The sequence below is a fragment of the Aspergillus brasiliensis genome, assembly GCF_001889945.1.
Source record: "Aspergillus brasiliensis CBS 101740 unplaced genomic scaffold ASPBRscaffold_6, whole genome shotgun sequence".
Classification (NCBI taxonomy): Eukaryota; Fungi; Ascomycota; class Eurotiomycetes; order Eurotiales; family Aspergillaceae; genus Aspergillus; species Aspergillus brasiliensis.
The window spans coordinates 1,206,496-1,229,848 of NW_027137447.1; the positions used below are offsets into that span (position 1 = coordinate 1,206,496).

The 23,353-nt window shown below is 52.0% G+C and overlaps 6 protein-coding genes across 6 annotated transcripts; 2 read left to right on the forward strand and 4 right to left on the reverse strand.

The window, feature by feature from the left end:
* Positions 1 to 696: 696 nt before the first annotated feature.
* On the reverse strand, positions 697 to 4,677 carry ASPBRDRAFT_55205 (uncharacterized protein; the record flags this gene model as incomplete). The annotated part of the gene is made up of 3 exons (XM_067627357.1): positions 697 to 1,328; positions 1,359 to 2,351; positions 3,360 to 4,677. 3 exons carry the CDS (start codon positions 4,675 to 4,677, stop codon positions 697 to 699), a joined length of 2,943 nt encoding a protein of 980 aa, XP_067479202.1.
* Positions 4,678 to 4,974: 297 nt separating this feature from the next.
* On the reverse strand, positions 4,975 to 7,078 carry ASPBRDRAFT_582341 (Dor1-like family protein). Its single transcript, XM_067627868.1, has one exon. It carries the CDS (start codon positions 6,779 to 6,781, stop codon positions 5,273 to 5,275), a length of 1,509 nt encoding a protein of 502 aa, XP_067479203.1. The 5' UTR covers positions 6,782 to 7,078; the 3' UTR covers positions 4,975 to 5,272.
* A 317-nt stretch (positions 7,079 to 7,395) lies between these two features.
* ASPBRDRAFT_43336 (acid phosphatase DET1) lies at positions 7,396 to 9,843 on the forward strand. Its single transcript, XM_067624974.1, has 3 exons — positions 7,396 to 7,470; positions 7,532 to 7,620; positions 7,680 to 9,843. The coding sequence occupies exons 2-3, from the start codon at positions 7,606 to 7,608 to the stop codon at positions 9,525 to 9,527; spliced, it is 1,863 nt and encodes a 620-aa protein (XP_067479204.1). The 5' UTR covers positions 7,396 to 7,470; positions 7,532 to 7,605; the 3' UTR covers positions 9,528 to 9,843.
* Positions 9,844 to 11,500: 1,657 nt separating this feature from the next.
* On the reverse strand, positions 11,501 to 12,919 carry ASPBRDRAFT_125535 (putative cyclin-like protein (Clg1); the record flags this gene model as incomplete). Its single annotated transcript, XM_067617798.1, has 1 exon — positions 11,501 to 12,919. One exon carries the CDS (start codon positions 12,917 to 12,919, stop codon positions 11,501 to 11,503), a length of 1,419 nt encoding a protein of 472 aa, XP_067479205.1.
* Positions 12,920 to 15,589: 2,670 nt separating this feature from the next.
* On the forward strand, positions 15,590 to 17,627 carry ASPBRDRAFT_55209 (uncharacterized protein; the record flags this gene model as incomplete). The annotated part of the gene is made up of 9 exons (XM_067627358.1): positions 15,590 to 15,656; positions 15,743 to 15,847; positions 15,906 to 16,031; positions 16,309 to 16,397; positions 16,590 to 16,663; positions 16,935 to 16,942; positions 16,972 to 17,084; positions 17,258 to 17,338; positions 17,385 to 17,627. 9 exons carry the CDS (start codon positions 15,590 to 15,592, stop codon positions 17,625 to 17,627), a joined length of 906 nt encoding a protein of 301 aa, XP_067479206.1.
* A 2,374-nt stretch (positions 17,628 to 20,001) lies between these two features.
* Positions 20,002 to 23,331, reverse strand: ASPBRDRAFT_55210 (forkhead domain protein; the record flags this gene model as incomplete). The annotated part of the gene is made up of 1 exon (XM_067627359.1): positions 20,002 to 23,331. One exon carries the CDS (start codon positions 23,329 to 23,331, stop codon positions 20,002 to 20,004), a length of 3,330 nt encoding a protein of 1,109 aa, XP_067479207.1.
* Positions 23,332 to 23,353: the final 22 nt, after the last annotated feature.

Below are 23,353 nucleotides of genomic sequence, written 5' to 3' on the forward strand. Positions count from 1 at the left end.
GAACTTTGATCCCAAAGGCGCAGGGCGGGTCGTGATGTCAAGCATTCCCAACAGCGTATAAGAGAGCCCAGTGGGCGCTGCTGGGCTTCAGCCAGCCACGGCGGACAAAGAATCCGGCCGGTATGTCTCCTGCCAAATGCCAAAAGTTCCACCTGCAGTGTTGCTTGACTCGCCTAGGGTTGTCGGAGCCATCCCATTGGGACCTTGACGGCTAGTCGGGCTGCAAGGGGGTTGTTGCGCAACCATGGATTGGTCCCTGTCATAGGCCAGCCCGAGTAATTTTCAGTCCTGCAGGCCCCCGAAGATGGAAATTGTTGATCAAGGGCTTCCTGTCCACGATGATCGCTCTAAATTCAACGGTAGAAGATATAGATTTAACTACAGATCTGGCGTGTTTCTTGGTGGCTTGACTCCTATCATCTCCCATCTTTGCCAGTGTTCCTTTTCATTGTCCCTCTCTGTGTCTGTCTGTGTGTGTGTGTGTGTGTGTGTGTGTGTGTGTCTCTCACTCTGTGCGCGTGCGTGGCGTGCCCTTGCAGATTCGCTGGGCTTCCCAGGCCCCATCGGAGGATAATGAGGAATGTGTCGGGTGCACCTTCCGAGACGCGCTTGGCCGAAGTAGTTATGTATGTAGGTGTCAGGTCCCATAAGTCATGACTGATTACTTGTTCGTCTCCCCATTCAAAGGTGAAACCCTCATAGCTCGCCCTCCTCGCTACCACCACCCTCGTCCTCCGCTTCCGGCGCCTGAGGAAGCTCGTGCTGCGACGGTGGACGGGCTTCCTCTTCCGGGGGTGGCGGCGGCGGGACGTGCTGAGGAGGTGGTGGATGTGGATGTGGATGCGTATCCTCCTGCGACGGGGGCCGGCCTCCTGTGGACGTGGATGTTCGTCGTCGTCGCCCTGAGTCGGCCTCAGCCTCCCAATCGCCCCGATGCCGTTCCTGGGGCCGTCGCTCCGCCCTGCCGGACCCACCGCCTTGCGAGGGCATGTTCTGTTGTACAATCTCGTCAATTCGTTGCTGGATCGGATCGACAGGCAGCCCCGGAGGCCCGCCACCCGGCCGACTGCTGCTGTCCCGACGAGGGAAGGGCCGGGGAGGCGGTGGTAAGGGATGTGGATGCCTGGTCGAAGGGTACGGGTGCGAAGGAGGTGCCGAAGGTGCGTGCCCGTTCGCCGAAGGGCGGCCATGGGAGAAGGCCGACCCGCCGCTGGGGAGTGATGCCTTGGGAATGCGCGACGACGGAACTCGGTCAGCCGATGCTCCTGCCGAGTCCCTCCGGGATCGTTTTGGGGATGGGGCCCCGTTCTGTGTCGCTGGCCCTGCTTCTGATGGAGCCATCGAGTCGGCCAAAGGGCGTGGGGGTTTCGTCTCATCGTCGGGGTCCCGCGAGCGCTTCCGACCGTTAACAGCGTCCGTCTCACGCCCAGACTCGATCGGACGCGCCGTGTTGTCCGCCGGGCCATCTGCGCGCGGGATCCTGGTCTTCTCAGTACCCTCGTCTGTGCTGATGGGGTTGGTCAAGTAGTACAGGCCATTTCGATGCGCGGCGTTGTTCTCATACAGCTTTGCCATGCGCATACACGCGCGACGCACCTGGGTCAAATCCACCTCAAGTTGTTCCCACCACGGCCGGCCCAGCACATCATCTTCAAACCCAATGTCACAGTGCTGAGCCGCCGCGTATAGTGCGGCGGCCGCAATGATGCGGGCGGTAAACTGCAGGCACAGCACCGTGTATCCGGAGTCGTTAACGAAGGCCCATGCGACGTTACGTAGAGGCTTGTTGTCTTGCATGCCGAAGAAGCAGATGAAGTCGTAGAGGATGCGATACGGTTGCTCGAGCTGCAGATCGAAACACAACGCTTCCAGTAGAACGTCCTCGTGTACCAAGATGGTATCGCGCCAGCGCCAAAATTCCTTGGACTGTTCGTCTACCACCATGTTCGGCTGCTTCTGTCCCACCCGGCAGCATGCTACCACCAGCTCTTTCATCCGCCGTACATTCTCCTCCACCTTTGTAGCCAGAAACAGAGCCGCCGCGGCTGTCGTGTAGGGATGGATGCCCGGTCGTTGCGGTAAGTCGACCATACTGTATCGCATATAGAACCGGTGCAAATAAACAGCGGCCGTCGCGAGCGTAAGTTGCGGTAGCTTCAGCATAATCCCTACTTGGTTAATGAAATTGACACCCTTGCTGCGACTCATGTGCTCGGCCTCCAGAGCCATGCCGTCTAGCTGCGATGGCGTTCGCGTGATTTCCTCATCGGTGAAAATCCACTGCGCCTGAGTTGCAAGAAGCACGGGGTTCGACGGGGCAGGAACCGGCGGGAGTTCCGAAGGATGGGGTACTTTGGACGCCATCGGGGACGGGGAAACGGATGCAAAGATCTTGGAGGTATGGATGAGTTTTGAGAGGAGATCTTGTCGAGACTTTGTTTCCTCCAGCGAAGCAGGAAGAAAACAAAGCTGCCACTGAGAACAGAGGGGTGTCGGGGAGCTCGCGTTGGCCTGGGGGCGAGGCGAAAGAGACAAGAGGGATTCACTCAAGACGAACAGATCGCGCACAAAGGGCCAGCCAGGGCCAGTGTAATGAAACAGCCCTCCAGCTAATCTGTACTTTGTCCTACTTTAGTTCCAATCACCCAGGGTCCTGAGATTACCGGGGCGTTTTAATCATTGCGGGAGAGGCCACTGCATCGCATGCATCGGACGCCGGTGATCGGGAAGCCAATCGCACCCACAGGAGTTCCGGACCGGGTGAGATGGATGGGGAGTCACGGTTCTCAGAGGAGGGGGAGAAGGAAGAGTAGCAGAAGCTCCGGAATCGAGGGAGGCGAGACAGATGGGAAGCTGCTAAATCTGAGTGCAACGGAGAGGAGCCAGGGAAAGAGAGAGAGAGAGAGCTAGACTCCTTAAGTTCTCACTTGCCTTTCCTTTTTCCTTTTGCTGTGGCACTTTTTGGCGACTGACCGCCCAGCCAATGACCGCCCGCTTCCGGATCATTCCGTTGTTCCGGGCCCGCGGGATCGTCGCCTTGCTTTCCGGGGAGCTTCACATCTATATCTGTAGTATTGGTGTTGTTATTATTATTTTGATTATTATTATTATTATTATTATTATTATGGTTATTATTATCTCCATCAGCGTTATTGTCATTGTGTTTGTTGTCTTGATATAATACGAGAATGGTCCCAGGATTCTGATCCTTTCCCGTGGTTAAAACTCCAAATGGCGCCTTGCTTTGCTGGTATATACGCAGACAGGGGGGATTGATGCCCCCAAGAGAAAAACGGAATACGAGAGACATTAGCAAACATGCTCCACGGCAAATCTCGCATCCCCTTATTCTTCCTCACTGACTTCACTCTCATCCTCACTGGCCATATGATACTGCTGCGACACCGCTTGCGTTGGCAGTGGCTGGCTCCGGTCCTCTTCCTGTACATCCTCCTCAAACGCTGCCTCCATCTCCGCCGCGAGGGGATCATCATCTACCTCTAGCTCCTCCTCATCCACGCCTGGCTCCAGATTTATGCCACTCGAGGCCACCCGCGCTCCACCATGGCCAGCCGGAGAGGGGAGCCGCAGGTCCTCAATATCCTCATCCTCCTCCTGCTCCTCCTCGTCCTCATCCAAATTCCCTTCTTCATCCGCCGGGGTATTGTTCGAAGAGAAATATGCAGGATTGACACGGAAAGGACGAGCAGGTGGTGGAGAGCCCATATCGATAATCAGATCGCCGTCGATGATGATATTCGAGCCCGGTGATGGGACCGCCTTTTGGGAGGAAACAGCACCCAGCCCCGTGTCGGACGGCGAGGACCTGAATGTCTCCACCTGATGCTCTTCCTCGACCTCTGTCTTCCGCTCCTCTCTTGGCTGCACAGGACGGGGCGGGGACTTGGGCCGGGGCCGAGCGGCCGCCGGTTTAGGAGGCCTAACGCCGTCTGATTTCTTCTTCTTCGTGTGCACGGGGTTCGTCCGGCTCTCCGGGGGCGGTAGAGGGCTAGGGATGGATCTGGTGGCGGACATCAAAGGAGTATCGAGCTTGTTGGTATAGGACGGGGGTTCCGGCGTCTTCTCCGAGCCCGACCTGTCATCGTCCGCATTCTCCTTGGGGAGGAAATGGCGATAGTCATAGGGATTGCTGTCGTCGGCGGGGCCATCATCGTTCCCGCTGGTATTGTCCGAGCCCCGATCATCGCCCGATCCGTGATCATCTTCCTGCAAAGTGCGTAACTGTTCATATTGCTCTAGTACCTGCTTCTGGGACTTGGCCGGAGCAGAGCGAAGGTTGAAGTTCAGCTGCGATGTAACCGGCTCCAAGACAAACACTTTCCGCGCCGCGTCAAAGACTAGCACTAAGTTATGCTCCCCAGTATCCGACACAGCTTGTGTTGGGTCCACACTGCCTTGGTATGAATAGGTCAGGACATTATCAGCGTTGGGCGCTTTGTCGGTGATTGTGAGGTTATAGCGATCGCGGGATTGTCGGGCTCGGGTGATGCGTTGCCGTGCGGTCGCTGACTTGGTCTTGTAATTATACTGGATATTGACCAGCTGCGACTGTGGTGAGCTGGATTTGCCATTGAGTCGATCGCCCAGCACGATGGGATACTCGGCTTGTTTGGTCGGGTCGATCAAACCGCCGCTCGATAAAGCGGGGGCCGCCATACAGACGAGGTGCAGGATCAGGGTTGGAGAGAAAAATATTGCAGGGGAACAGCTGCTATTCTTTCGATAGCTTTAGTGCACGCCTTCAAGAAGAAAACTTCATTGCTGGGAGGAATGTGGTGTCTAAAACGCCAGCAGGCCCTGTACGCAAGGGAGAACGTCACACAGCAGCAGCAGCAGCAGCAGCGGCGGCGGCAATCGAAGGGGCCAATGCGACCGGCAAGCCAGCACCGGTCATGAAGCAACGGCAGTGTCAAAGCACCAAAGAAACCAGAGATGTATATATATAAGGGCTGTCTGCATAAGATCCCCCGAAAAAATACAGAGGAGAGGGGGGGAAATGTAGAGAAAGGATGTTGCCGAGAGGATGTCTTAGGGAGAAGGAGAGGTGAGTGAGGAGGAGGGAAGATGAGATGAGATGACGGCCGGACCAGCAACCCGGGCGGAGGCCTTGCCCCATCCGGTTAGTGCCGCCCGGGGAGGCCCGAACTTCCCCTTTTGAAAAGGACGAGCCAAAGCAATGCCGTCTCCAAGAATAGCACTTTGCACAGCCAGTGAAAGAAGTGATGAATGGCTCCCCTAGGGCATGTACCATTCAAAGGCCTCCTTGCATGGGTAAGGCTTGCTGCGATGAAGGTCCTTTGGTTGAGGACCCGGAAGTTATACCTCCTGTCAGCTGCTCCAGGCGTCCTGCCAAGGCTCTGTGTTTCCTAGTTACTTCCTCCCATTCATAGGCCAAATCATCGTCATCGTCATCGCCTTCCTCTCGCTCCTCATCCGCTGCCTCACTGAGCTCGGTCAGAATCATGCCAAAATCCCCTCCCAGTCGACCCAAGCTGGCAGCGCAGTACAACACCTGTGTCAGGAGACTCTCCCGGGAGCTCTTGTCCCGGACATTGGGGAGATAGGTGCGTAAGGTGTCCGTCAGCAGCTGTACTAGGTGCATGGGAAAGGTAGCAAGTGCCGGTGGAAGGCACTGGAGTGGATCCTCCGGACGAGAGGGTCGCGATGCCGCTGCTTTGATCCGCGCATCGATGCCCCGTAAACCGGTCACAGCGAGCTCTGACTCCGACTGATCCGGAGTGAAGATGTTCTTGTAGAGGGAGACGATCGCAAAGCTCTGCTCACGAAATATCTCGATATACCGTTTCAGATACTTCTCCGTCTGGTGTCCTTCGGACCAGGTCCCCGTCGTCCCATTCTTCCTGTCCGTGCTTGGAGCCCTGCGCTGTGTCTCCTGGTCAGCCAGCTCCCGTAGAGGATCCAGCGCTTCTAGCATTGTGATCAGATTCGCCAGCCTGCAGATCAGGAATATAGCCCCCAAGGCACCCTCCCCGGCGGCCGGTGACCCTTCGTTATGGAGGTTATCCAGCTCGGGTGCCACCCTACGCAGCCAACCCACCGTCCTCATGGCAGCCGCTAGTCGCAAGTTTTGTGCCCGAAGACCTGCAATCAGATTCGACGTCATGTCCTTCATAGCATCCTCAGCCTGCGAGACCACGTCTTTGATGAGAGGCGAATCGGGGTAAAGTGTCTGTAGCCGCTTAATGTGCGCGTACAGGTCCAGTGCCGTAGAGTAAGTTGTGGAGACTGAACTGCCTGTCGTTGCCGAACTGGCGGCCGCGGAGGAGACAGCTGTTGAAAGCAGCGTGGGGAGCTCGAGGATATCGGACAGCCGGTCGACGTTCCGGGCCAGCTGCATCACCTTCTTCCGTTGCTCCAGAGCGACATTCTCGGCTGCCCGGCTGTATTTCGATGAGAACTGAACTGCCTCTTCGTCGAGTTTTGGGACCGCATCTCGCAATTGCTGTGCGTTCCGAGCCAATTGGGGGATGGACGCGCGGAGATTCGACAGGCCATCGGCAGATGTGACAAAAGCCTTGTGGGAGCGGTTCGACAAAGCTTGCAGTGACAGGAGAGTGGAATGAGAGGATTGCGTTAACGACTGAGGTTCCGTGGACTGTAATGCCTGGAGGGAGAGCGTAGGGAGTCGGTTGAGGTATTGAGCGGTGGTGGTATCGCGGTCTGGATCGCAGAGGGCGGCGGCGGCCTTCGTCGAGGCCAGATGAGGGGCTAGAAGATCATAAAGATAATCGGCCATCATGAGAGTCGGCTTCCTCGTTGCTGAGAGCCGCGATGGTCGGCAATGGTGGGGGGTAATGGGAGCGTGGAATGGGCCGGGCGATGATGAGCAGGAGGGCGAAACAAGGCCAGATTTAGTAGTGCCGAACTACTTGCTCCGTACGGTGGCCTCGGCGACAACTGGCGAAGGGCCATCTCGGTCTACTTTCTGAAAAGCTAGATGCTAAAATGCTATATCGAGGGGGGAAGATGATGAGACACATATATTTCTTGGACCTACTTAAATCTCCTCGATCAAATACAGATTAAGCATGGTCCCAGAGGAACGGGATCCCCTAAACTACTTTGTACTCCGTATACTACTTAAGAGGGATGCTATGGAAGGATGTACCCTTTCTGATTACATGCCGGTAATACTGGTGGTAATACGTGATACCAAACGGTAACGAATCAATGAATCGCCGACTGACATCATGCACCGCGCTAACCTGATCGGGCTATTTCTAGGTGCCTGGGGCCAATAGCAGACCTGGATTTGGCAATTCTCCCCTCTCCGCAATTCATCTCCTCTCTCTCCTCCTTTCGAGTCCTCAGTCAGTCACCCTCCTCATCCTTCACTTTCTTCTGCGTTCTCTTCTTGCAGTCGCTTCCTCTATTCTGTTTCTACACATATTACTAGCCTGTGTGTTTGGTGCCTCAGTGATCTGCTCGGTAGTCTACATACTTCACGTTGTTATCGCGGTGGGCCTGTCTTACTGATCTAGCATCGTAGCGCTTGCTTTTCCCCTCAACCCCACTTCAACCCAAATACTTCTGCATGCAACAGTAGGTATCTAGTCAGTAACCATGGGCAAGCCGCGGGTCAGTCACTCTTCCCCCTGAATTATCATTGTCTTCGGTGCAATGTCTCACTCTGTCAGATGATCATCTTGATCCGCCATGCCCAATCGGAAGGAAACAAGAACCGAGAAATCCATCAGACTATCCCCGATCACCGAGTGAAGCTCACCCCCGAAGGACACCGTCAGGCGCAAGAAGCTGGCTCTCGACTGCGTACACTTCTACGACCAGATGATACCATTCATTTCTTCACCTCCCCGTACCGTCGCACCCGAGAGACCACAGAGGGTATTCTGCAGTCCCTGTCTTCAGATTCACCAGCCCCGTCCCCCTTTCCAAGACATACCATCAAAGTCTACGAAGAACCCCGGCTGCGGGAGCAGGATTTTGGAAACTTTCAGCCATGTTCAGCCGAAATGGAGCGTATGTGGCTCGAAAGGGCAGACTATGGTCACTTCTTCTACCGAATACCCAACGGTGAATCTGCTGCCGACGCCTACGACCGTGTCAGTGGGTTCAACGAGTCGCTGTGGCGTCTATTCGGAGAGGATGACTTCGCCAGTGTCTGCGTGCTCGTCACGCATGGCTTGATGACGCGAGTTTTCCTCATGAAATGGTATCATTGGAGTGTGGAATACTTCGAAGATCTCCGCAATATCAACCATTGTGAATTCGTCATCTTGAAACTCAACCCTGACAACGGAAAATATGTCCTCCAGAATCAACTACGTACATGGTCCGATTTGCGAAAGGAAAAAGAGCAAGAGCGGCAGCGTGAGCGCGCAGCCAAGGGGTTAGATCCAGTGCAGCCAGCACCTCCAGAGACGTCCGTCCCTATCCGTCGCAAATGGGGTGGCTGTCCTGATGGGTGTAATCACGGCGTCCGAAGACGAAGCTCTCTACGTGCGCCCCGTGGACACAACGCAGACCACCCAAAGCATCAACATGACCCTCAATCGAAGGAGACAACAACACACAGCGCCACTCACAGCCATAACTCTCACGGAAACGAGAACGGCCACCCACGGCCAGTCCCGGCTGGAACGGGGACAACCACCCAGGTCGATCAGCAGATGCTCAGAGCCCCGGAGCCAGCTTTGGGAGACCGTTCCATTGATGCAAGGCCCCTGGAAAGGACCCTACCCTCTCCGGCTCAGCAGTACGAATTTCAAGGCGTTCAGTTAGACACCACATCCACCTCTCAAGCAAGTTTCCCAACACCCGACGCATCCACCACTACTATCAGTCATTTGCATCAATCAATCTCAAGCCCAAGCCCGATACCCCGCCGCCCCGGCCTCGCCCACCTCCACCGTGATAGCGAAGACCACCTCCTCCACCCCCCAAATTGCAACTACGCTTACATTCACCTCGTTGGTCGCGACGGCGGCGGTTCTATGAGCGGCGCGAACAGCCTCGCCCCGTCGGAGGACGAGCGCGAAGAGAAGCTTCGTCCCAATATGCACGCTTATACCCACAATCATAAACAGATTCACTCCCGTCCCAAAACAACCTCCACCTCCCATCAATCTAGACCCTCTCAAGACCTAGATCATGACGGCGACGATGAAAGCAGTTCCAAGCAAGCTGCGCGACCACGACGTACCCGATCCCACAGCCATCATGTCCGAAACCCTCCGAGCCTAGCACGCCAAACCCTTAGCAAGCAAGTCGCCAACGCCCTCAACCAAGATCGAGCAGACCAAGACGTGTCAAAAGACGAATCTCTTCCCACGGATCCTCCAGCCTCGAAGGCCGAAAACCAGCGAGTGGACGAACAGCACCGCGAAGACGATCAATACGACGATCATGATCATGAACACTATCACCATCATGGCGATGACGAAGAGGACGACTACAACGAAGAAGACGCCTCTTTCGAAGCTGAGAGGCAACACGACCAAAGCATTAGAGGGAGTGTATACTAGCACAGATATCCATCCCACCTTTCTTCTTCTTCTTTCCCATACCCATATACCAAGCATACAAGACAAATCTACCTCCCACCATCAATCATCACCGCCGTACAAAGAACCACATACCACCTCCCAAATTTCCTACTCGTGTAATTATGACCCTCGTCATCAATTTTCCACCACTTCCCAACCCACTCTCATGATGTACACCCCCCACATCAGCCATGCATCTTTCATCCAACGAATAAATGGAAAATAGATACCCCAGACCAAATGAATGAACACATCTATTACATACTATATGATATACCACTATTTATTTACCGCATCTGGTTCACAATAAATTCGTTCATATCATACATAACTATACATGTATAATTTTCTTATTTTCTTTGAGTTTCACTTGATAAATACTCTACATTAGTTTGGCCTACTTAGAAAAAGAAACAAACAAAAGAAAAAAAAAAAAGGGGGGTCACATGTGAATACATCACTTTTATTATTATTATTATTATTATTATTTTCAGTTTTCTTTGGGGTATCATTGTGCTTTTCGTTTTGTGCTTTGTCAGAGTTATGAAAGAGATTCATGAACAGAAAGATCCCTTGTTGTTGTTTCCGTTCCATGCCTTGGAAAGGTTTAAAAACGATCAGTGAGTGATGGAGACTGACTAGTCAGTTAGGGTTCAACAACAATGATGCAAGTTCCTTCACATGAAAGGTGGTATAAAGAAGGCTGACAAGAGGTTTTACATATACATAGTTGTTACTTGAGATGGAATGGAGAGCAGTATATAGCAGATGGGATCCCTGTGTTATTTTTAGGGAAGCTCGAAATGTCTTTGTCCCATATTTCTGTGAATGATAATGGAAAAGTAGTGAAAGAATCTAACTTACATTCAGGGAATGAGCAGTAAGAAGAGAAAAAAAAAAAGTAAGAAAGCCACACAAGAGGGTGTTATAATCACCGGGAGGGGAATAAGACAAGACAAAGAGTAAATGTAAAACACGGGGCATAAGGGGAGTATCACTTTTCAAATGCCTCACCAATGGTTTGAGGGTCGGGCGGGATAAACAAACATGCAAGGTGAAAAAAAGGTCATCGAAGGTAAAACGAACAAATAAAGGTAATGTACAACCGAGAGCGCACCTCCACGCATGAAGCTGCAGTAATGTACTCTGGTCGCATCACGAAGGAAGTGTATAAAGAATCTGTCGACCGGAACAGATGATGAGTATGGAAAAAGAAGAAAAAAAGAAAAGATTAAAGGCAACCGAACAAAAAAACAAGGTATTAACGCCACGGGACTCAAGTGGAGTGTGCGTGAGAAGAAAGCCAAATGTACCAACTTGACAAACGTCAAGGAACACAACACAATCTATGAGTAACAGTCGCCAGATGAAATGCCCAAATCCAGAGAAAATGAGGAAAGATTGAACAGGTCAAAGAGGGAGGTTGGAACAGGCAACGGCGAAGCACAGGCGAAAACGCAGAGAGAAACAATCGTAATTGTCGTGACATCTGACTCCAGAGCTTCAGCGCAAGGAATCTCTTGGGGTAACTTTTCGACACGATAAGAGTGTTTCGTAAGAAACAGATCGTATCGAGAGAGGAAAGAGGGAAAAGCAAAAGAAAAGAAGAAAGGAAGATAGTGTCACATCGTGCAGGAATGCGCAACCGGTCGGACACTTTTTTTGGGAATTTTTGCTTTTCGGAGGCATGAAAGACAAAAATGATCGGAGGGAAAAGGAAGAAGAGGCGACCGATGGTACTTTTCAGCGAAACACAGACGTAACCGAAACTGACCAAAGAAAACGGGTAGTCATGCAGAAACACGAAGGAAACACGGTATCATCAGTAACGAAGAGAGACAAACAAGGACAACCTAGACAGGTCTAGAACGAAGTGAAGAACAGAGTCGAAAGAAACACGTTTCTCCAGTGGACTCAGGACGAGAGGATGATTAGATGGCCGCAGCCCCTGACTAACCAGCCACGATGGGTTGCATCGAGCCAAACGGGTTCGCACACATGTAGTGCTCCATATGCTTGGCACAATACAGGCAACCACAGGATGACCCGTGGCCCGTCCAGACGCTCTGCGCGAAAGGCAGCGCATATGCGGGGGTGTGGTGGTAGGACGGAGGCTGGGAACGAGGGGCCGGTGGAATGTACTGCTGGGGCGGAGGCACCCAGGTACGCGAGTACGGCGGTGGCGGCTGCGTGTACCACGGCCCAGCTGCGTAGTAGTCCGGAGTGTTCGGTCCCGTGTGAGGTGCAGAGGGCGGCGAATACTCCGACGCCGCAGGGTTCAGCCATGAGGTTTCATAGCTGGTACTGCGCTGGTACTGGGGTGGGATCGGCCCTTCGGGCGAGAGCAAGGGCTTCGACACGCGGTGGCTGCGAGAGACATTCGTGTCGATGGGAGCCAAAGCATGGCGGGATTCCTGCGCCCGGGCGACGGTCTTGTTACGCCAGGTTTCCCAGTGGGACAACCAAGACGCAAAACCATCCTGTTGGTCGTAGATCCGGTCGTGAATCTTCCACTCGAAGGCAAAGAGCCAGTCGAGCTCCATGGAGTTCAGCTCGCTCACCGGGATGTTGCTGACTTCGGCCCACGACTTGTTCTGGAAGGTGTTGTCATCCAAGAACTTGCTACCCAGAAGGAGGGCCACGGTGAGCATGCGGTAGACCTGGCCACTGCCGGTGTGGAACACCTTGGTGGAAGAAAGCATGCGCATCCGGCTGGCGAGGTAGTAGAGACCCAGAAGAATGGTGGAGCTCGGGAGACGAGTAGATGACAAAATTTGGTAAACGTATTTCCGGAACTGGGGCGGGACCGACGATCCTGGGTAGACGCTTCGCGCTAAGTCAATATCTGCTAGGTTGATCTTGGTGATGTACAAAGCATACATTCCCTGGGCCATCTCAGCCACAAAGTCGGACATCTGGTCCATCTCATAATCCAAGTGGGCGGCGACACCTCCGGTGGCCTTTTCCTCCTTGCGCTGGGGTTCGGGCTGCACCATCATCTCTTGTCGTCGGTACTGGGGCGGGATGGCACTCTCCATCGGCGGCAACTGAACGTTGTTGCGGATAGGAGGCAAGACATTGGCGGTAGCCAGGGGACCGAACATGGGCTGGTTGAGCGCGGAGTGAGCGGCGACCATATCCCTGCCATTGCGGGCACCCAGAGCGGACTGCGAGTTCATGGACTTGGAGTAGCAGGTCGACTGGGAATACTGCTCGATGAAATCACAGCCGTTCTGGGGGTAGCGAGGCGGGAATGCGGCCGAGGGACCGAGGAGGTAGAAGGGTTGATCGTGTTCCATCCTGCCACCGCTCAAGATATGGGGGGGAGTAGGAGGGAGGCCCTGGAGGCCGGGAGCGAAGAAAGACGGCATAACGAAAAATTAAAGAAAAAGCAAGAAAACCAGTTCAGGACGGGAAGGTAGACGGTCTGAGGCTGTAGCAACGGACAAGATCCCGAGTCAGCAAATTTGGGTTTCAATGGGACGAGGGAGATCCCAAAGAGCAAATGCAAATCAAATACCAAATAAACACAAGATACGAACCGTCTACACGTTCGCCACGCCCTGATCCTGGGGGTTAGAGCAGATGCTCAACGAGCCGCGGCTCTAGATATGTTCGTAGTGAATGTTTCTTAGTTGAATAACATGGAGGAACAATTCCACGGGCACACGAATGTCGAAAGGAGCGGACGGAGCGGTCGCGACTAAGATGTCTCTTCGGAAGGTCTTTTGCCGGGAGGAGCGGTCCTGTAGCGGCACGAGTCTGGTGATCCTTTTCTGTTTTACTTCCGGTGTTGCGAGGCGGACAATTGATCGAACACGAGGCTGTCGAGGACGGAGGCGAAAAGGGACGGAGTTTGACGGTAATCACCGGAGACGCGTGGGGACGCTCAACAATGAACAGTAGCAGCAAAGGATGTTTGTAGTGGAGGGAGGCAACAGGCGAGAGACGTTGAACTTCTTTCCTTTTTTTTGTTCTCCTTTCTTCTTTTTTTATGATTTTGTGTAGAGTCAAGAATGGGAGAGGGAAAAAAAATTAGAGCAAAACTAGTTCTCGCGTTTGGTGGGATTTAGCCCCGAGCCACAGCGACAACGACACTTAGTGAAAAGCTCGTTGGGGTATAAGGGAGGAGAAGATGGAGAGCAAAGGGGGGGAGGAGGAGGATTGAGGAAGGTAAGATTGAAAGAGCAAAAAGCGAAGCAAAGGTGAGAAGGTGGTGAAGGAGGGGGGAAGAGGATTGGAGAAGTAGGTTAGAGAAGGGGAGAAGAGAGAGGGGGGGAGTGGGAGGATGGAGAAAGAGAGAGTCGGAGAGAGAAAGAGAACGGAGAACGAGCAGGAAAGGCAAGGCGAGAGCCACAAGCCAAAGCAGGAGACCCGACGAGAAAAAACGAAGGGAAAGCGGCTGCTTAGTGGTCCGAGGTGTCAGAGAGAGTCTAGTCTAGTGAGGGTTGAGGAGGTGACGATCCCCGGCTCACTTCGCTGCTCTTCTGACTAACGAGTAACACCGATACACTCTTCTCGTTTTTGGCTGGGTTGGTCTGTCTCTTCGAGTCCTGATCATTCATTCACACATCCACTGGGTTCCCTGCCATTGATTATGTAGCCCTCTCTGCCTGTTCACAATGTGGTGCCCTATTCTGCCTATCCGAGCACTGAATGGAATATTCCATCTGAATTATTTCCCTGTTCTATTCTCATTGTTATACTGTAACTTTGAAAACAAAAAGAGATAACTACATTGTAAAGTAAAAGTAACATATTCCCCCCTACCCATCCTTTTTCTTTCTCATTACTATTACTTTTTATTTTTCTCCTGTCAATGATCCTCCCGGCAAGTCCTCCGTTAGGGGAAAGAGACCATCGGAATGGACCCATGGCGAGGTCAGTCAGTGTAAGGGAAATGTATCATGTTTAACAGCAATTAAAATTTCCCTCGAGGAATATTGTTTTTATTTTTTTGTCCCGAACCAAAATAATAATAAGCATCATCATCATTTTTTACATCATTAATATTAAGATTATTATTAAGATCATTGGCATCTGCCTATGAGGAAATGAGGCAAAAAGGATTCCTTTCCTCTTATGACGATGACCAGGTACCGATTTAAATCGCAACCACCACGATCGAAGAAGGGAAGGAAGTTACCAGAACGATCGTGGTAAGGAATGGGGAGACAGGGTACACACCACTGTCAGACCAAACAGAATCCCAGCTGCAACACCCGAGTGAAGCAGTCCCAAGTAACTAGTAACTAACATTAGAGGGAGTTAACTAGACTACGGCTTCCCACGGAGTACACCTCATGGGGTTGGAGGGTTGTTTAGAGTTTTCAGAGTTTTCCCTACTATTTTCCCTTAGAGCCCAGCTAAAGGAGACGGGAGTACCCAGTGATGATGATGGAACGACCGTCCTTGGAGAAGGGAAGAGGAATTGACTAAGGCATGTTTGGGATGAAAGAGGGAAACTAAAATGAAAGTAAGAGAAAAAGAAAATGAATTAAAAAAAAGAATAAATTAAATTAGGAAAGGAAGGGAAGGATGAAGGAAGGGCAGAGGAGGGAAAAAGAAAATTTAAGTGAAAAATCCCAAATAGTAAAAAAGAGAGAAGACTCAGAAGAGGTCAGAGGGAAGGAAAAAAAAAAAAGAGGGGACAACAAAGCTGACCAGTAAGAACTGACCGACTGACCAAACCGCCTCCACCGCAACGCTGCCGAACGGCCAGGTTACTTCAATCTCAGACCCAGCTTTCTCATCAGCTTTTCTCTCGCCCACGAAAGACCCGCGGCCAGAACGGAAAGAGAAGCCCGGGTCCATGGTTGAGGAGTGCTTACTCACCCTCAACAACCAGCTTAATATAGCATCTTGCACGGCTAGCGATCAATCCTTTTACTGATGGATTGTTATTGTTGTTGTTTGACTGAGGCATCTAGTCAAAAGTCCTCAAGTTCATAAAGTATTTTATCTGAATCCGTCCAGTCATCAGGTGCAATACGAGCAGGAGGTCATGTTCCTGGGTGGTTGTAAATTAAGTGTCAGATGGCATGGGCGGAAATGCTTTAAATCCAGCACAGGACAAGACAGGACAAGACAGGACGGCCGGGAGTCAAAGTAAGTCAAGTACGGAGTAGGCTCTCTGACTGCAATTCCATCCAATTATCGACTGCACGATTTGCGTCGTCGGCAGAGACAGACAGACAAGAGAGGCAGGCAGGCCAGCCAGCCGGACGGACCAGACCAGAGACCAGAGAGACAGACCCCTGGGGCGGGAGGGCTCCGGCCGGTCAGACTGTTTAGGACTGGTACTTGCCTACTGACCCTCCCCCCAGGGAGTTACGTAGTAGTGTCTTGTCGATGGAGTACCTACCGGCTGTTTTTACTCCCTAAAGGGGGTCAGCGAACAGTCCATGGTGACCGTTGGATTAGCGGCTGGAAGGGGGTCGGGCGACGAAAGGAAAAATCCTCGAATCCACCGGTTACTGAATAGTCTTGTCTTGCTTTTTTTTTTTTTTGTTTTGTCTTCACTTGACTTGGGCGAAGATTATTAATTGCTTTCCCGAGTAACTTACCAACTAACTAATGTTAAACAACTAACTAGTGAATGAACTTTACTCACTCACTGGTAAAATCTGATAGTTACTAGTATCTAGTATATTACCGAGTTACCAATGATACCATTCATTAAAGTGATGCAGGCGCAAAAGTGACGAATTGACCCAATCAATCCCCGGCAGGCAATCGTCATGCCCTTCATTGGCTGCAGCCAGTGGGCAAATAGGAGAGCGGAACAGGAGGCAGTGCGAAGCTGCGATTGTCCATCGTTCAGCAGACAAGAGGAAATGGAAATGGAGGGTGGGGGAGGCGAATGCAAGTGCAAGAAGCCCAAGGCGTCACACAAAAAGGATACAAGACATGACTGACTGACTTGGATGATCAAGTTCAGTTGCTAGTGAAGGAATAATATGAGCAAGTAGGAAAATGACAGGCGGTATCTTCTCCGTAATCGTAGTACTTGACTTACTGACTTACTGGCTTTAGGAGTAGTTACTGGACTGTTACTGTGGGTGGACACACTGGACAGCGCTAGTGGGACGTCCTCGAACTGCTTCAACAATGGGGTGGGACGTGCGCCCCCGTGCTAATTTAGAAAAATTCAAGAGGGAAAAAAGGGTAAAGGGAGAAAAACGTGTCTGAGTGGTACATGGGACTAGTCGGTCTGTGGCTTGGCTTATTGCAGGAGGCGACTGATATAATCATATTGGATCATAGGACTGGGGGGCAAGATTATTTATAGCCAGTGAAGATGGAACCCTTCCGAAAGTTGAAGGGCCTGGAAAGGAACAAAGGGAAGGAAGCAACTAGAGTCGGCAGGCATCATCAGTCATGAAGTTCTGGACGTAGATTACCAGTTGATCTATGCGACTAGAGAAGCACACCAAGCACCCAAGGCTGCAGCAGGAGCGACAGTGGCAATGGCAATGCAGTCAGTCAGTTACTCGCTCACCCACTCTCAAGAGAGGGCCAGACTTTGGACTTGGTGTCAAGGCGGAGTCCCATGCCACCCAACTTCTCAAAGACCAATCCGGGAGGCGGACAGCCTCATTTTGAACTATAAGCACAATGACACAACAGGCAGTGAGAGAGATTCCCACCATTAACTACTAGTTAACTACTGTCTGTACACTGTAAGTCACCACACATGCAGAACACAGCACAGCACAGGACAGGGACATCACACCTACATCATCGCATCCACCCTCTTCACGCCTCTTCCTCAATATCATCATCATCAGGTGGCTGAGTAAACCACATTCCATGCCTACATTCCGCAGTTGCTAGAACAACCGCCCGGTCTACGTAAGGTCGATGCCTGAGAAGAGGCACCTTACAGTGATTGTGATTCCTACTGGTTTATCGGATCAGGTGCAACTTCCAGTTGAGGCTGTTGCGATTCCTTCTGGGCTGAGGACGGTGACTCACCGACCGCCAGGAGGATGGCAATCCAATCAGCATATGATCAGGCCGGAGTATTTTGGAGCCTGTTCGATGATTACTTTGTCACTCAACATGTATACACAGTAGTAAGTTTCCTACTATGGACTACTACTACTGTCAGAGTCTGCAGACGGAGACCCGGTACTCCGTATATCCCTCACGATGACTTTCTCTCTCCTCCTAACCCCGCAGGCACGGATATCCGACACGCCTGGAGATGCGTGTATCCCACAGCAACCTACACCACAACACCTGAATCCCATTCGTAGTCTCTTCATCTTATCGAGTTTGATACCCAATCATCCCGATTCCAAGCACGGTACCTACATCCATCCCCCCCTCCACCCCCATCTACCCGAATCTCAGCATGAATGACCCGAATCATTACTGTTGTCATGTTTCACAACCCCCAGCCACCGGATATTGAATGAATCACGCCGATAATGTCTCACCTACACATAAGTAGCCAATGAATACGAGTTATAATCATATTATAGGACTTATACCAATTGAACCGAAACAAGTCAAACAAGTAGGTCGAGTAAGTCAAGTAAGTCTAATCACTGCAGTCAGGTACCAAGAATATGTTCCCACATCCCAGCCACATACACACACACACACACACACACACACACACACACACACACACACACATATATATATATATATAGAGATCAGGTTCAGTTCAAGTCTCCCCCAACCACAACTAACTGAACTCAAACTACTCCTGCAGCAAGCAAGATCCAGTAAGTCCAAGTGGGGTTGTTCAACCCCCAACTCCTCCATATTAAACTACTTACTACTTGCATCCATCGACCTATCTAATATCTACCAACCTCCATCATCGCTGCCCGATCTAGTCTTGGCCCTCCCCCTTGAAGATGCAAGCACACACAATGATGGAATAATGACTGATAGATAGCCGACATTAGTTAGTTAAACATCGTGCACTGACTCAATATTACTGATACCCAGTTAATCAGTCACACCCATTTGCCCAATAGACACATCCTACCCAATAACCACCCATCAATCAGACACTCAGATAGATAGATGATCATAATAGTAGTAGTATCAGTAGTCATCCCCATCCAGCAACTGACAGTTTACATATATACATACATACATACATATATGACATCCTACATACATGACATCCCGCATCATCGAATAATATCATAATGATAGTAACTAGTAGCTACCCAAATAGAATGAAATGAAATAATAAGTAAATACCGAATACTACCTACCAACGGGCCATACGGATGAAAGGAAGTTCAGAGGAGCAGCAGCAGGAGGAGGAGGAGGAGGAGGAGGAGGAGGATATGCAGACGACCGGCCCGGTGACTCTCCTCCCTCCATAACTACTAACTAGTTAACTACTGACCAAACATACATACATACATACATACATAAATAACTATTTGATGGGTGCATCACGGGTGAATCCGGTCATCGGGTCAATAATCTTTTTCTTTTCTGTTCGTTCCGATAGGTGTGTATGCATATATGTGCACAGATAATTTGTAGATAGATAGGTAACTCAATACGAGAGTAATTAGTTAGTAGTGTAGGTAGGAAAAAGTCGGATGTAGTGGGGGAAGGAGGGGTAAAACCACCACGAGTCAATTCCAGTCTATTACTTATTATTATTACTCCGGACTACGGTCGTTGACTTACTTCCCTTTAATCCTACATGCATAGCATAACTACTTACAAATAACTATACTACTAGTCTACGATATTAGAATTCATCAATCGATCAACCGATCAATCAAGCACCTCGTAGGCAACATCCCCATTCATTCGTAATGTGATTGTTTTGGTTGTCTATGCAAATAACTCCAGCTGCTTTTTTTGTGGTAATTTGGAAACGCAAGTGGACAAAAGATGGATTCCTTCCGATTCTCGGAAAAGGAAAATAAAACCATCACAAGATGAGGGGGTTGTAAGTGTGCGAAGGAAGAAAGCAAGCAAGTCAATGCAAGAAACTGACCCTTGCCCGGCGCTTAAATCCATGCGAGTCCGGGATGCCACGGACGACAAAAACAGGTTAAAAATAAGAAAAGAAAAAGCACTGTGGAAAATGGACCCTCGGTCCAGAACGGAGGGGATATCATCGAGAAGCAAGTGGCGGGTAAGACAAAACACAACCCACTCCCAAGACGCAAATGAAAATAATAGCAATGGAAATGTTGGTCGAGTTAGTCAAAATAGCCCCAGAAAGAGAAATGGACAATAACAATCGGACTCCGTTTCAATATTCATCAAAGATAAAGACCAGTTGTGTGATCGCGTGCAATGTTCTTTTTATCCCAGATCACAGATCTCCTAACACCGGCCCGGTCTCCATGTGTAGATGTATGTTCGTAAGCATAAAAGCAAATCCCAAGTCGTAAATTCGTCATCCTAGTTTGAATTCCTATGCCCGCTTGCCAATAGTCGCCCGTCAGCAAGCAGCCTATTGGTCTTTTAAGCTACCGATCAGATTGCGAAGCGCATCCAAGATGACTGCTTCGTCCTTCGGTTCGCCGCCGGGGAACGAACTATCCGTGGCATTGCCGAGAACACGAGCTCGAGCACTCTTGAGCACCTCCCGGATGTAGTTCTTATCCTCGTAGTCTTCCATCAGAACCGCTTCGAAGTCGTCAATCGCCTTGCTGGCCCGCTCATTGAACGATGACGCCTCTGAATTGTCTATAGGGCCCGGTCCAGGGTCGTGGCCCATGCCCATATTCGGCGGAGGATGCTGCATAGGCGGACCTGGGGGCGGCGGCGGTGGAGGATGATGATGACCTTGATGCGGTGGTGCATTCATCGGCGGCATGGACGGTGGGTTAGGCGGTGGATAAGGTGACTGGTGCTGGGGTTGGGGTGGCATCGGCTGCGTCTGTTGCGACTGCTGCAACTGAACCAGCTGCGGCGGCGGATCCGAGGCATAAGGCGAGGTATAAGTGGAGGGCGTAGTCTGCGCAAAAGCAGGTGGAAGGTTGTTGCGGAGCGGACTCGGTATCGGGAAAGGTGTAGAGGCGGCAGCCGGAGCAGGAGGCGGATAGGGACTGGAATGGTGAGGTGCAGGAGAAGGATTGGGGGCGGGAGCTGGGGGAGGAGGAGGTGCATAAGGATTGGGAGGCATTGAGGGAAACTGGAAGTGCGGATTGGCCATCCCAGGTTGTCCATGCTGACTGCCGTACGATGGGTTCAGCTGAGGCATATACTGGGGAGTAGCTGACGGGGCAGACGGGGGCTGCGACGCTGGCGGAGGAGGCGACGGGCGTCGCTTCTTTTCCTTTTCCACTGAGGCCCCTGGGCGGAGCTGCCACGACCATCCTTTGCCATCACGCTCGGCATGCATGAAGAGATGACTATTGCCATTGAGGTTATGTCGCACACTAGACGTCCAGCCTTCGGTTTCACACTTGAATCGGAAGTATGGGTATTTCAGCTTCAGCGCGCGGTAGATCTGCTTGAGCGTCATCGGAGTACCCGCCTCAGTGAGGGCATCAAAGATAAGCACAGCATAGTTGTATGGCGGTTTGGCCAGATCTTCGGGTGTGTAGGCGGATTCGGGTGGATAGTTGGGTGACGGTGAGCGCGAGGGCTTGCGTTTCTTGACTGGAGGTGCCTTGATGAACTCCTCCGGACGGTGTTCCATTGGAAACTGGCCGCCCTCGGTTGAAGGTAGTGGAAAGTCCATGGGCGTACCATCAGGCTTCTTCCTCTTCGTGTACTTGCGCTTCTCCGGCTTGGATCCAGGCGACTCCGCACCAACTGATTCTTTGGGTGCCGCCGTAGCACTGGTTGGTGCTGGTGCCTTTCCAGCCTTGGGACGGTTCATGGGCGGAGGAGTGACGCCTCCATTGGCCTCGCGCTTCGCCGCCAACTTTTGTTCTCTTGCCAGTTCGGCTCGCTCGCGTTTGGACATGATGCCGTCCTTAGGCGGCCGTCCAGGGCCACGACGCCGGACAGGCTGCTGATTGGGATCTCCGGAACCCTCAACGGACTGCACTGGTCGCGACGGATCAGGTTCCCGGGTCTTGAGTATGATCTTCGTGGTCTTCGGCGTCTCCTTGGTCTCCGAACCATCAGATGCGCGCTTCGGAGCTGGCGTTTCATTCTCGGCAGTAGTTGAAGCCTGAGCCTTCTCATCCTCTGCTGTAAATGGCTCTTCTACTCTATCCGCACCAGTTTCGCCAATCGGCACATCGGGAAGCAGGAAGCGGATGCGGACGCCTCCAATTTGGATATAATCGCCACTGTGTAAAGGTCTTACTTGCCCCGGGGATAGCCAATCCGCGCCGATAAAAGCGCCATTTCTTCCCATTACTTCCATTTCGAAAAGGTTTCGGTCAAAATTGTATGCAATTTTGACATGTTTCCGTGATATCCCTCGATGTCCGGCAGCGCTACCGTCGAGCGTCGCTGGGGGATGAATGGGGATGGTCGGACACGCGTCCGGCGAAGGAAGCAGAGCCAAAGCATCGACTGGCTTGGCATCTCCGTTCTCTTCATTCAAGGACTGCATTGCAAGTGCATTGTAGTCGGTGGTCGATTGCAATTGGGCCGGGGTCGCATGCAACGGAGCTGATTCAGCGTGGGAAGACACGGACGAGCGACGACTGATATGATGCGGTAGATGAGGCGGAATATCGGGATCAAACCCCATGATACCACCGCGGTCGCTGACCACACTTCCCAAGATGCCACTGCCCTCATGTTTCACGCGGTTGGGAGTATGCGACGTGTTGCCACCACTCGAACTCTTAGCCCGGGAAGTCCTCATCGCCTGACGGACCTGTATTTCGCGCTGATGCGCAGCCCGGGCCGCTCGTACATCGCGTCCAAGAATGAAGGAGTATGTATTGCAATAGAAATGGCCGTCATCGAATTCCAACTTCGCAAATGCCTGGATTCGGGGCTCCGATCCCGCGACCGAGCCAGCGATATCGTGAGCCAAATGCCCACCAGAATAGCCAAGGGCGGAGAGATCAGCGCTTTGCGAGAGGTAGGCGGCGGTAAGCATCTCATTCTGCTGCAGGGCTTCGAACGGGGTCTTCGGAGCGGCCGTGATATCGAAGGAGGAAAAAAGGTCGGCATGGTCTAGACTCGATTTGGAGAATAGTAACGGATCCGTCAAGCCTTCTACCGTCTCTGATGCCTTTATTGACATACTTTCGCCATGATCGGGGTTCGAAAAGGGTATATCGGGATGTTGTTCGGAGATTTTCTCGTCTTGTTGGTGAGGAGCCAGCGATTCAGTCGATTCCGGCGGAAATTGATCCGCGCCTCCATTGGTTGAATCGGCAGGGGCAGCCGGAGGTTCGGAGGTCGAATCGAACTGCCATTGACTCTTAACATCTTGGTCGTTATTTTGGGGCGGCTCGGCCCCGTCCTGTGCTTGCGGCATTGGATGATCCTCAGACTCCAGCCCGTCGGCCGAGACCTGGTTCCCGAGGAGTTGAGCCAGCAGCGCGCTGGCGGCCGATTGACGACGGATATCGGACTGAGATTCTGGAGGAGCCGAGGCGGAGGGGGGGGCATCATGGTCGCTGGGTTCGGATTTGACCACGGGGGTGGTTGGAGACAAGGTAGACAGGCCATTGGGAGGAGAGGAGTCGGGGGCAGAATCGTGCAGAGGGCGGATTGCGGAGTCGCTGGGCGGGGAGGGGTGCGGTTGGTCGTCGGGTTGCTGCTGCGAGCGGGCGTAGTCGTACACGGACGACATATTTGGAGCAGCATCTGGCGGACGATGGCCCACCGCAGACGCTGTCATGGTCTGCGACGACGACATGACCGGCGGGCAGGTCTTGAGG

Coding starts and splice junctions, on each gene's coding strand:
- ASPBRDRAFT_582341 (XM_067627868.1), bottom strand. CDS start 6,781: ATGATGGCCGATTATCTTTATGATCTTCTAGCCCCTCATCTGGCCTCG.